At 34.4% G+C, this 11,467-nt stretch overlaps 5 protein-coding genes across 5 annotated transcripts; 1 reads left to right on the top strand and 4 right to left on the bottom strand.

Moving 5' to 3' along the window:
* Window positions 1–381: 381 nt before the first annotated feature.
* Window positions 382–1,617, bottom strand: LOC126754227 (60S ribosomal protein L27a). The gene is made up of 4 exons (XM_050466202.1): window positions 1,596–1,617; window positions 1,005–1,322; window positions 640–775; window positions 382–457 (listed from the first exon to the last, which is right to left on the bottom strand). Exons 1-3 carry the CDS (start codon window positions 1,596–1,598, stop codon window positions 647–649), a joined length of 450 nt encoding a protein of 149 aa, XP_050322159.1. The 5' UTR covers window positions 1,599–1,617; the 3' UTR covers window positions 382–457; window positions 640–646.
* Window positions 1,618–2,109: 492 nt separating this feature from the next.
* LOC126752265 (39S ribosomal protein L27, mitochondrial) lies at window positions 2,110–2,934 on the bottom strand. Its single transcript, XM_050462961.1, has 3 exons — window positions 2,774–2,934; window positions 2,549–2,712; window positions 2,110–2,328 (listed from the first exon to the last, which is right to left on the bottom strand). Exons 1-3 carry the CDS (start codon window positions 2,835–2,837, stop codon window positions 2,125–2,127), a joined length of 432 nt encoding a protein of 143 aa, XP_050318918.1. The 5' UTR covers window positions 2,838–2,934; the 3' UTR covers window positions 2,110–2,124.
* Window positions 2,935–3,057: 123 nt separating this feature from the next.
* LOC126752264 (uncharacterized) lies at window positions 3,058–4,536 on the top strand. Its single transcript, XM_050462960.1, has 2 exons — window positions 3,058–3,462; window positions 3,524–4,536. Exons 1-2 carry the CDS (start codon window positions 3,111–3,113, stop codon window positions 4,357–4,359), a joined length of 1,188 nt encoding a protein of 395 aa, XP_050318917.1. The 5' UTR covers window positions 3,058–3,110; the 3' UTR covers window positions 4,360–4,536.
* LOC126752262 (vam6/Vps39-like protein) lies at window positions 4,512–8,015 on the bottom strand. The gene is made up of 9 exons (XM_050462959.1): window positions 7,886–8,015; window positions 7,544–7,812; window positions 7,283–7,486; window positions 6,954–7,215; window positions 6,632–6,891; window positions 6,179–6,559; window positions 5,589–6,109; window positions 5,113–5,515; window positions 4,512–5,049 (listed from the first exon to the last, which is right to left on the bottom strand). Exons 1-9 carry the CDS (start codon window positions 7,953–7,955, stop codon window positions 4,741–4,743), a joined length of 2,679 nt encoding a protein of 892 aa, XP_050318916.1. The 5' UTR covers window positions 7,956–8,015; the 3' UTR covers window positions 4,512–4,740.
* Window positions 8,016–8,422: 407 nt separating this feature from the next.
* On the bottom strand, window positions 8,423–11,104 carry LOC126752777 (uncharacterized). Its single transcript, XM_050463755.1, has 2 exons — window positions 10,798–11,104; window positions 8,423–10,724 (listed from the first exon to the last, which is right to left on the bottom strand). Exons 1-2 carry the CDS (start codon window positions 10,951–10,953, stop codon window positions 8,913–8,915), a joined length of 1,968 nt encoding a protein of 655 aa, XP_050319712.1. The 5' UTR covers window positions 10,954–11,104; the 3' UTR covers window positions 8,423–8,912.
* Between the last annotated feature and the right edge of the window lie 363 nt (window positions 11,105–11,467).

Below are 11,467 nucleotides of genomic sequence, written 5' to 3'. Positions count from 1 at the left end.
AATGGAACATAATTTAAGTAGGTATGGAATATACTTTACAATGTATTTCATGTGCATACATTTTCTGAATATGAAAATTAAAAACAGAATTCCTTAAAAACATACACAAAAACGTTAGTTTTTAATACCGTTTAAGAAAGTGATAAATTTAATTTATTTCTTCAAAAGATTCTAAACGTCACATGGATTTTCCTTTACCTGAGGAAAGCACAAGCTAAATCTTAAGCCAAAAAAGGGGCAACCCTAGGACAATTCCTTAAGTTTTTGTAGACTAAACAGACACGGCGTCTTTAAATATATACCAGTACAGAATTAAACTATTGCTTATTTATATGAAGTATTGCATATTAAACTAAGCAAATATTCCAATAAAAACACAAATTTTCTATTTTTATAATTTTTTTATTACTTATAAAACCCGTACATGTTTGATGGTCACACGTAAATTGGAAAGGACCTAAAATATATAAAAGAAAAAAATCCATAACAAAAGTCCAAGTTTAATTACTGAAATAAATTTTTAATTTCAAAAAAACTCAGTTCAGTTATGGTAGACAAAATTCATTCAGCAAAAGTCTGACGCATTTGCTAAATCGTCATTGTGTTTGAAAAACTAATCAAACTATTTTCAATGTTTACCTTAAAATTAAGCTCTCAACAAGCAGACACCACCGGCATTCTTGATTTTGTCTTCAGCTTTCTTTGAGAAATATTTGGCCTTAACAATGATGGGCTGCTTGGGCAAATGTCCACGACCCAAAAGTTTGTAGTAACCCTTTAAAGAGGAAGTAAAATAATTCAATAAATTGTATAGAAATACTACAATCTAAGACAGTATAATGTATTTTTAACGAGTAAATTTCTGTTTAATCTGAAAGGCTTTCGCTACATGGGGAGAGCAATTGTACGGTCGCATTCAGTCCGCCCGACGCCTTAGAATGTATCTTCATTTTAAACAGAAATTAAACTGCTATTTACGTTAATAGTAAACAAAAAAAACTTACGAATTGCACCAAATCTACGACAGGGGCTTTGTTGCTCTTCTCCTTTTGCAATTCCTCTAATTTTTCAGCACCGACCAGAGACCACAATTTGTCCAAATTGATTGTTGGGCAGAATTTGTGTTGGCGACGCAAGTGGAAGTTTCTCATACCAACTTTGCCGAAGTAGCCAGGATGGTATTTGTCGAAGTTGATACGGTGATGGTGCATACCACCAGCATTACCGCGACCACCAGGATGCTTACGGTGCTTGCCAATACGACCATGACCATGGCTCACATGACCACGCAGCTTTCTGGTCTTCTTCCTTTTGATGTTCGACTACAAATATACATTTTTAATAACTATTTATTTCCAGGGCACACGTGTTTGGTTTGTAAAATACATCGGCAAAGTTTACATTGGCTGTCACAATTGCATTTTGAGGTTAAATACACACATCAACATAAAATTTGTTCCGTTCATTTTTTTACACCACTTATAAATAAAATATTTTTACTTTGAAACTTTGCTCTGCTTAATGGATATTTTTTTATGAAATATATATGTTAATTATGACAGCCAAGCACACTGCGACGTCGGACGTCCACTCACCATCTTGAAATTTTACGAAAGAACGAAAGAAAGGAATAAGTTAAGTTGGCTGCCCATGTGGGCTGTCATTATGTCAAAGTCCAATAAGTGCGCTATATTATTTCCGTTTACAGGGTTGCTTTTACTTCTTTCAAGTAATTAGGTTTATTTCTAAAGAAGAATCAAATTTTATTAAATATCGGAAATTTGTTTTATTACGTTTCTCTGAAAAAAGGAAAATAATATTATGAATAATGCATTTAATAATAAGATTCATTATATATTATTACTATAATTTTCTAATTGGCATTAAAAAACTATATATAACATGAACAAACATTGTAGAGTAGAAATTAAAAAAAAAAAATATATTTAAGATGGAATAAAAAATTTTAATAAAAATCTTCTTAAAATTTCATAATCGAATTTATAGGAGCTTATAAATTATTCAACAACTCTTATACTAAAAAAATAACAACATTGTATTTTAATTTGTTCTTATAGTTTTTTTTTTTATTATGATATTAATACAACATATTTAAAAAAATTTTTAAACTTCATCAATTAACCGAAAGCGTTGGTGTTGAGGTTCTGGAATAACATTGAAAAATTTCTTGTATATCGTTTGTCCCTCACGGCCAGCGTAGTTTCTCTGCACCCATGTGTGATCCCAATTTGGATCCAACTGCTCACATGTTACATATACTCGACCATGCTCCATTGCGTAGAGCGTTCCATTTCTACCAAAACCAACCTGCATAAGAGTTGTTAATGTAATCATACATATAGTATGTACATGTGACCTGGTCTACGGAAAGGGGGCTTAGGTGTCAAAAAAAAGGAGAACAATTAATGAGATAACGAGAAACTGACGATTGTTTTTAACAGCTTTTCCCAGAAAACAAGTTTTCGCACGTTAGCTCCCTTTTCGTAGACCAGGTCACATATATATTTTTTTTTTAATTTCAGCATACATTCATCCCTGGATGAAAACGAGTCGATAATTGTGTTGCGAGTAAAGTGCCCTGTGAAACCCAATGTCCGTCTTGGACACGCCAACCTCGATGTTTTGGCCTAGGGTGTCCTTTTTTATTACGAGTACTGCCTCCGGTCTTTTTGCTGGCGTTACGTATGGTTGCTGTCATATAAACGCAGATAATTTGTTAAGCACTTTTAATTGCAGTAAACGAAATACTTACTTATTAAGGGTTGATCCGCTTTCAAGCTAAGCAGTGACAATTTTTGCATTATAGTAAAAGACATTGTGTTTTACTTTAATTTATAAATATACAAATCAAAATCTAAGCAATGATTCGATAAGCAGTAATCTCCTAGAAACACCAGCACAGCGTAAAATTATATGTCACTTTCAGCTGTTCTATTTTTCATAGGGTTGCCTCCACTTATTTTTACTTTTTTGTTTTTGCATATATGGCACCGGTTTTAAGATAGCGGCAAAAATAGATATTTTACAAAAAGTAACGGTAACACGCAAATTAATTCTTTAATTTCTCTGCTAAAAAAATTATTTAAAAAATGGAAGTAGATCCTGATGAACCAAAAACTTCGCCATCAACTTCCCGGTCACCTACACAGCATATACGCGATAGGAATAGACAAGTTGCTCAACAACATCGGGAAGAGCAGCGCGCCAAGACCATAGACACCGTACGGTTTGGGCTAGGAGAAGTTCAGGAAGAAGTGGAAGAACTAGACGAACTTACTGAACAAGATATCAATGGCCTAATTACGAGAATTACACGTCGGAAACATGCTTCAGCGGAGGAGATGCATAAACTGAGTGAAGCGTTTCTTAAGAGTATGGATAATATAAAATTATTCTTCGAAGCGCCTGGTGCTTTACAAGTTATTGTAAAGGAAATTATTGGTTGGTTAACTGTTATATTTTCATACATTTAACATTTTCATATAAATTACAATTTTAATAGGCCTCGATTCGGGATGTCAAGTCGGCGCGTTGGAATGTCTGTGTAACCTATCACTTGGTGAGGAACCGGTTTGTGAAAAAATTATACACCAGGGCGGACGTAATTTAGTTCAATGTCTGGATAGTCCTGATGAGCGCTTAAAACGGACATCTCTGTGGATAATTGCCAATACTATTTCTACCAGTCCAAAAGCAGCGCAAACCATAGTACAAATGAATATAGTACCGAAACTATTTTATATATATTTAGATGATTCCGGTGAAAAAAATATAGCAAATGAATTTAGGGAAGACGCAGCTGTTTGTTTACAAATTTTGGTCATGGGCAAAAATCGCGCAGCTCGTCAAGAGGACATAACTTTTATTAAAGATAATATGATAAAAAAATGTCGCAATAGCGTGGCCGCTGAATATCACTTAAAAATTATATTTCATGCTGATATAGTGAATCCTAGGAACGAATTTAATATTGAACAAACACACCATTTAATGGATTTTATTTTGGGCAATCTGTACTCCACTCCAGATTTCGGAAGCATAGCTAATCGCCTGCGGATCGTCTATGCTATTCGCGTATTATCGAATATGGTTCAATGCGTGCCAACAACGACAATCGATGCAATGAGGCAACAACTGCGCGGCGTATGGGAAACACATTTGGATGTTTTATTAAACAAAGTATTTGATTTTGGAGAGGATCTACTAAGCTTAGAAGTCGTTTATCTTATAAGAAACTTAATCCATGATAAGAGTCCACAACCATTGCCTTGTCCATTGGATAGACTCCAGGTTCCAAACATTGATTATGAGAAATTATTACCGCAGGAATGGAAGTGAAGAGTTAAATCAAGATTTTAAGAAACATGCATTTTGAAAAAAATATTTTTATTATTGTAAAGTTTTAAGCGAAACACACTGTTTTTATTTTATTTATACTTTTTTAGTGTTTATTGTTATTATAACAGAATAAAATGTCTCCATAAAAGATATAAATTTGCACCCAGATTGCGATTAGGTGGGCGTTATACTTTTTATTTATCAATCAACAGTGTTAATATTTGCTGGTACTGCTAAAACACTGCTTTAATGTAACTAATATTCAAAAGTTGTCCATACTTGGAAGCGTATTAAATTGAATATAAAAAGAAATCAGTTAATTGAACTTATAATATATGCATATATATACAATTAATATTAACAATTTAATGTTCTAAATATCTAACTACTAGATGTTGAGCTAGATTGAGCGTATTTAGCGTGACAAGATAAATGTACCACTTCCCCATTGGGATAACGCACGAAAGAGGGTGGATTTGTGAATCGTTTCTTACATAGTGGACATACTGTGAACTCCGTTAGCACAACATATTTACTCTCCTCGGCACGTATTTCTTTTCTCACACGTTTAATTTCAGCTTTGAGCAGTCCAATCATTACCTCTCTTTCATGTTCTTCAGCGATTTCAGCTCGCAATACAATTTCTAAGTAATTCCATAGGGGCTCTGCTGGCATATCATCAGGCAGTAACTGTTTACAATAAATGCAAAGTAAATTTATGTGTTTCTTGTGTTAATGACTCAAATTATTTACCGGTATGATTACATACGGATCTATTTTTTCCGCATATTTATTTAGCAAATCCAATATGATGTCCTGGTTGGGGCGTAAAAAATCTGGATGTAGTTCAACATCTTCATACGGAGGTTGTCGAGCCGGATTTAATAGTGTCTTTAGGAGTGTGACGAAAATGTTTTTGTCGTCTTTATAATTTGCTTCACAATATTCTGCAGCCTTAGGTACATCGCCGAGCACTTGCACATATATCGCCAATACTTTTTCATGTTGTTTCAGGCGTCCTAGGATCAATACACGCTCTTCAAGTAGTTCATTTGTAGGGAAATCTTTCAGCACTACTTCCGGTGAATAATTCTGCGAAGTTTTCAAAAATTCACACAACTTTTCACGGTATTTCTGCAAATTTTCCGACGCATCACTTGTAGAAATATATAGAAATATTTTATTTACGTTAAATTATTATGTAACGGTTTACATAAAGTAAAACAAACCTTTTTTCTGTCTCTTCAGCTTTCTTTACATCTTCGAGCAAGTTGTGCACTTTTTCGCGATATTGTTTTACTAATACATTGTGCATTAAGGTATTGCTGTCTTTCCATATATTAATAACATGTTCCAAGTAAGGTATGACCAAGGCCTTATGGCGGCTAAGTAAGAAATCGAGTACACTAGCACGTGGCAAATTTTCCACTTCAATAAAATTATCCGTAAAAATACGCAAGCCTTCTTCGGGTGCTTCTGTCAACACCCAGTCGCAAAATTCAAAAATTAGTGATAATTGCGGACTACCCAGCTGTTGTAAATATTTAATTGTACGATCATAACCGTACAGACTCGATCCTTCAACCGAAGCTTGAGCTTTTAACAGTTCCAAAGCTTTCTTGTGTTTGCCATTCATTTGATATAGTATAATCAACTCCGATATTTTGTCGTGTTTTTTTAATGTCTTTTCCGACTCTTCCAAATGACATTGATTCAAGCGTAGTAAAGGTGCAACTAGAGAATCATTGGTCTGTAACAAAATAAATACTCATGATTTAGGATTATATAGCATTACAATCTTAATTTTAGAAGAACTAGCCTGTAAATAGCATTTCAATAATGTTGTATCGATGATGGATAATAATGATTTGGATGTACTTTTGGTGTCACGCAGCTTCACCACTTCTTTTTGACGCGCTAATGCCAAAAATTCTATCAAAGCTAACAATGCATTTTCCATTTCTTTTTCCTCTAATTGTGGTGTAGGTGGTGCGGGCACGGCTACTTCAGTCGACTTGTGTGCCTGATCTTGTAGCAAATTTGGAAACAGCCGTATAACATCGTATGGATCAGCTGCAGCCTTTTCGAATTCCTTCATTGCGTCGCTAAACTGTTTGTTACAGAACAGTTCGCGCGCATAACGCATGTGTATTTCGCGTATTGTTGATGCCTTGATATCATCTGGCTCCTCAGATATATTCTACATGGAAATACATATATTTCTTTACTTATTAATAAATTTGAATATATACATATAAACAAGCTTAATTACCGTCAATCCAATTGCTAATTGAAATTTCTTTTGTTGTAGCAAAATCTTACGTTGCGTGGGCACTTCTACCATACGTATACACCACAATTCTGAAATGGCTGCCGCAAATATTGTACCTTTGCAAGAGCGCACTAAGAATTTGGTTTTATTTAACTCGGGAATGGTTTGAACCAGCGTGTCTTTATTAATGCTACCGGAATCTATACTACGCACTTCAATTCCACTCGCTACGCGACCGATTACATACGGTTCATCCCAAACTTACCAAACATGAAACAAAGTTGTTAATTTTTATACAGAATTACAGTAGTGGTAAAAATACCTATATCGAGTAAAGGACTACTCCACATCATTAACTTGGGCTTGTTTTTAACTTCAGAGTTACCAACTGCTCCCTCCATTGCACCGTGTGTCTTTAGCTTTTCATCAGGTGTTTTAACATATTCACTAGGATCAATTGGTACAAGATATTGGTCTTTAGAGACTCCCAGCATTTTGTGCTTTATAAGGCAAATACAGGGATCCATACTGTGTGATGACGAAGTCACAATCAAATCATGTTTTTCAGGCTTACTTGCGAGCATCTGTGAAAATATCATTGGAATCTCAGTCGAATACTTTGTTTCAGCTTATATGTAAATATACACTTACATTGTATATGACGTATTCATCCTTGAACCCAATGCAAACAGCGTCGTCTACCCAGCAAAGTGCTTTCGGCACATCTTTTAGTTCGATACTGTAGCTAAACGTATTTAACTTATCCTGTTTCCAATAAAAGAATTGTAGTTGACGCTTTATCGCACAGCATATGCCAATAACAGTTGTCATCTCGCCATTTGGTAATTTGGTAGGCTAAAATGTTTTATATGTTATTATAATTTAGTGCGAATGCTTGTTGCAGGTACCAACCTTTACGTCCAAAGCGAAGAGTGTACACCCTTTAGTGGCCATGGCACTATGTATAAACGTAAAATTACTGCCCACTTGACTAATATCACAAACATGTACTACATTGTCGGTTAGCACAAAAAGCAGACGTTCCGCTGGTATGACCTGCATCTGTACAATGGCTTTTTTGCTGAAGTTTTTATTAAACATTACCATATCCACAGCACCGTTCTCGCCAACGGAGTACATGATAAGTTGACCACTACGTGTGCCAAGGATGACATTGTTATCTGTAACGGATGGAAGAAAGTAATTCCACAGCTATGTGTTGCAGATCTTGTCCATTTTTTAATGTTAACTAACCATAGGCGGCAACTGATTCAATTTGAACACCTTGTTTTAGAATTTTATGTATATTGTAAGCTTGATGCATTGTTTATGAATTATATTTCGTTTTTGCAAATATTTTCAGATAAATCTGAATGCAATTTGGACTGAAAGATAAATGCAAGATTTAAGAGTTGCCGTTGTTGCCCAATTATTTGTTATATTTTTAGGATTGACTAACAAATGCTAATGCTAATTTAAAATATGTATATAAATAATTGTAAAATATACATACATACATATGCATATACATTATAATTGTCTAATTTATATAATATCTCTGATAGTGTTCGGGCTATGATTTCTTGATGCATATATGATTCTAGTAACTACCGTACCGGAATAGCAACTCAGTAAAATAATGGGTCCCATTGTTTATAGTGCATACTTTTAGGCTAAATAAAATAAATGTATAAGCTTTATACACTTCCCGCATATACATATATCCAACATGTAATAACAATATTACCAAAATTTCGAATTTTCGCGAAACCACAAAAGTAATAAAACAAATTTGCCTTTGCAGACCCCAGACAAGGTTTTGGAGTCAATATATTTAAAAAATTATGTGGCGAATATTATGGTACAATACAATTTTATTACAATAATTTTATTGATTCAAAGTGACAACATATACAAACAGTTTACAACATAATCACAAATAAAAAAATGGAAAAAATTGTTGTTCGTCATAATAAAAAGTAATTCTGGATGAAAACTCCCTCAGACTTTAAATCACAAAGTTATACAAATGAAGATACCTTCACTGTTGATGTACTCTTATAAATGAACAAAAAGTATTGGTTTATATGAAATTATCATAAATAATTTAAAAAAATATGCTACGCATACAAATAAAGCATATCGCAAGCGATATTTGTTAATGTTAAAGAACAATAATTTGGTGACCTAAACAGTTAGCATGTTTCCATAATTATGACTTAAGAATAAGTTGTCAAGTTTTTAAAAATATAAATAAATATATATGATAAATTGTATGACATTAAGCTCCGCCAGTTTCCAACTCTTCGTCGCTATCATCATTTTCGAATAGTGCGATAATACGCTTACGTTCTGCCTCTCTTTCTGGATCTTCGGGTTGAGTGTTCGTTGTACTTCTTATTAGCTTTAATGGCATATGATTGTGATACATTGCATTGTGTACCTCAAGTGCAGCTAATGTTTCAAAAAGTATATTGCATGGATTGCAACGAGCACTAAAACTGAGATTCATGTGTAATGCACTAATAGGAATGGTTTTTGGCGTAGCTGTAGCAGTAGCAGGTGAAGCTGTCTGTTGTTCGTTGCCTGCACCTAAAGCTGTACTTGTCAAATCTTTGCGCACATTAATCAATGGTGTAGCTGGAGTGGGTTTGGAATTTGAAGAAGTTGGTGTTTGATTGGCTGCACGACGTAACTTTTGCAGGAATGTTAATCTTTCCGCGGTATCCCTTGGTATGTCAACGCCTCCAGCGTTGCTAGCACCACTGTTAAACGTTCTATTATCTGCAGCTGTTGTGGGCGTTGTTATGTTTTTCTCGGCAGTCATAACTGCGATAGGCCTAATTATAGATTTCGTTTCGTGATCAATATTGACTAGTGCGCTTGATCCTCTGCTTTGAGAACGTTCTATTTTATACAAAATATTATTGCTTGGTGTTATAGGCGTCGGAGTTGCTCTAAGTAATGGCTTCTGTGTATTACCTACGCCATTTTCGTTAACAAACTCAGTTTGTTTAGTAGTTTTTTCGAGTGTGTTCGAAAGTGATGTTTTTGGTAAATCAGTCATCGTTGTTTCTTCTTGCTGTTTTGGCAATTCAAAGAATTTAAGCAATTGCTCGTTGGCAGAAAGTTTAACATTTGAACTTTTTTGTTCGCATGCAGCAACCGCACAGTTTTTATATTCTCTCTCCAATGGCTTTTTACTTTTTTCCTCGGCTCCATTTCCGTTTGTAGCCAAGTCTGGCAATAAAATGTCAGCACAGTTAGCTTGTTTTAACCATTCGCATATCTTGCGTAAAGCGAAAATCATGCGACGCACGAATTCATGCGGCGACACTACCTTATTTCGTCGCATGTACAGTAGCTTATTCAATTCCTCGATATATGTAAGAAATTTGTATTCGATACATGTGCTAATGTGTTCATTATGCGAATCTTCAAACATAAAACGTCGGAAACATGCACGACATTTGCGTTCCTTACAGCTTTCTGGTATGTTGATAGTAATAGCATCGCCAAGCTCATCTAAATTTATAATATCGTCCTCTTGGAAATTCGTTTCGCTGTATGAAAATATGTTCTGTTGAATAGCGGCTGCCTCGTTTTCCACACTAGAAGTTTCCGTATCGGAATCTTCTTCAACAAATGGATACTCGCCACCACCCTCGGCATTTTCTAATTTATTTCCGTCATTTTTGCGTTTATAAATATGCAGACCGGCATTTGGGTCCTTGTTAAATAATAAATTTAGGTAACGCAATTGTTGTTCGATATTTTGTGGGCTGGGCGCCTTCGTTTGTACAGTATTATTTAGAAGCTGTTTAAATACTTTGTCTTGATCTTGTGAACAAGTATTATTTAGTAGATTGGTATCTATTTGATGCTCATTTGTATAATTCAGCTCTTGTGCTGTAATCAGCAGATTGTCTTTATCCACATTTTGCTTGCATTTTTGCCGTTTTTGGCGTAATAAATCTATAGCTTTCAAGCTCAAACTATTAGTAATACATTGTTCACGAAAAAATACTGCATGTTTTAAGTAAGAAATGCAAAGTGCACATATCTTATTGGGTAAACCATCATTTTCGGCACACTGCATTAGAATAAATTTTAAATTTTTTAGAAAATACTAACCAAAAATCATTATTAATATAACAGCACTATACCTTAAGTCCCGTTGTTTCCTCAAGCAGTACATTAATTGGTTTTTGCCAATGCAAAAAATCATTTGAGCTGGCATGTAGATATGCTGGTATTTTACCGAAAAACTCATATTCGGCAGGACTGGTACAAACACGACATATATTATTCCAACTGGACATTTTTTCACACAAAAATACTTAAAATATAGTATTGATTGGTGCTATTACTTTGGCAGCCGGGACTACAACATTTGCAAATTTAAGACAAAAAAGCTACAATACTGGAACACAAATACACCGGAGGTTGTGCAAAAATCTTTGGTAAACAAGCAACAAAAACTTTTTAGGTCGATGACAGCTAACCAGCTGTACCAGCAACACCAGATGTTGCCATATATATGTACTTTGCTTTTAACCCTTTAGTGTTAAATTTCATAAGTTTTTTTGTTATTTTCTCCCTTTTATTCTTAAATACTACGCATAGGAAATAAATTAATAAGTTCTATAAGGTTTTGTCAATAATTGCAGCGAAATGTGGATGCCAACATAAATTAATAAGCAAAATTGTTGCACTTTATGTAAACATAACTATTTTGACAGTCTGGCAGTACAATGGTTAACGGACAAATCAACAAACTATAACAGTCTGGCAATACTATGGTTAACGGACTAACTATAGTATTGTATTTGTTTT

The sequence above is a fragment of the Bactrocera neohumeralis genome, chromosome 3 (genome assembly GCF_024586455.1).
Source record: "Bactrocera neohumeralis isolate Rockhampton chromosome 3, APGP_CSIRO_Bneo_wtdbg2-racon-allhic-juicebox.fasta_v2, whole genome shotgun sequence".
In the NCBI taxonomy this organism is placed as follows: domain Eukaryota; kingdom Metazoa; phylum Arthropoda; class Insecta; order Diptera; family Tephritidae; genus Bactrocera; species Bactrocera neohumeralis.
The sequence above is the reverse complement of the archived record's forward strand: the minus strand, read 5'-3'. Positions and strand labels throughout refer to the sequence as shown.

Excerpts from the sequence above, each read along its gene's own strand:
- LOC126754227 (XM_050466202.1), bottom strand. Across the intron at positions 776-1,004 it reads TCGTAGATTTGGTGCAATTC|GGTTACTACAAACTTTTGGG; the intron begins GTAAGTTTTTTT and ends TCCTCTTTAAAG.
- LOC126752264 (XM_050462960.1), top strand. The coding sequence starts at position 3,111 with ATGGAAGTAGATCCTGATGAACCAAAAACTTCGCCATCAACTTCCCGG. Across the intron at positions 3,463-3,523 it reads TATTGTAAAGGAAATTATTG|GCCTCGATTCGGGATGTCAA; the intron begins GTTGGTTAACTG and ends CAATTTTAATAG.
- LOC126752262 (XM_050462959.1), bottom strand. The coding sequence starts at position 7,955 with ATGCATCAAGCTTACAATATACATAAAATTCTAAAACAAGGTGTTCAA. Across the intron at positions 7,487-7,543 it reads TCTTCGCTTTGGACGTAAAG|CCTACCAAATTACCAAATGG; the intron begins GTTGGTACCTGC and ends AAAACATTTTAG. Across the intron at positions 5,050-5,112 it reads ATCCGTATGTAATCATACCG|TTACTGCCTGATGATATGCC; the intron begins GTAAATAATTTG and ends TATTGTAAACAG.
- LOC126752777 (XM_050463755.1), bottom strand. The coding sequence starts at position 10,953 with ATGTCCAGTTGGAATAATATATGTCGTGTTTGTACCAGTCCTGCCGAA. Across the intron at positions 10,725-10,797 it reads AGGAAACAACGGGACTTAAG|TGTGCCGAAAATGATGGTTT; the intron begins GTATAGTGCTGT and ends ATTCTAATGCAG.
- LOC126752265 (XM_050462961.1), bottom strand. The coding sequence starts at position 2,837 with ATGTCTTTTACTATAATGCAAAAATTGTCACTGCTTAGCTTGAAAGCG. Across the intron at positions 2,713-2,773 it reads AGCGGATCAACCCTTAATAA|CAACCATACGTAACGCCAGC; the intron begins GTAAGTATTTCG and ends TTTATATGACAG. Across the intron at positions 2,329-2,548 it reads GTTTTCATCCAGGGATGAAT|GTTGGTTTTGGTAGAAATGG; the intron begins GTATGCTGAAAT and ends ACTCTTATGCAG.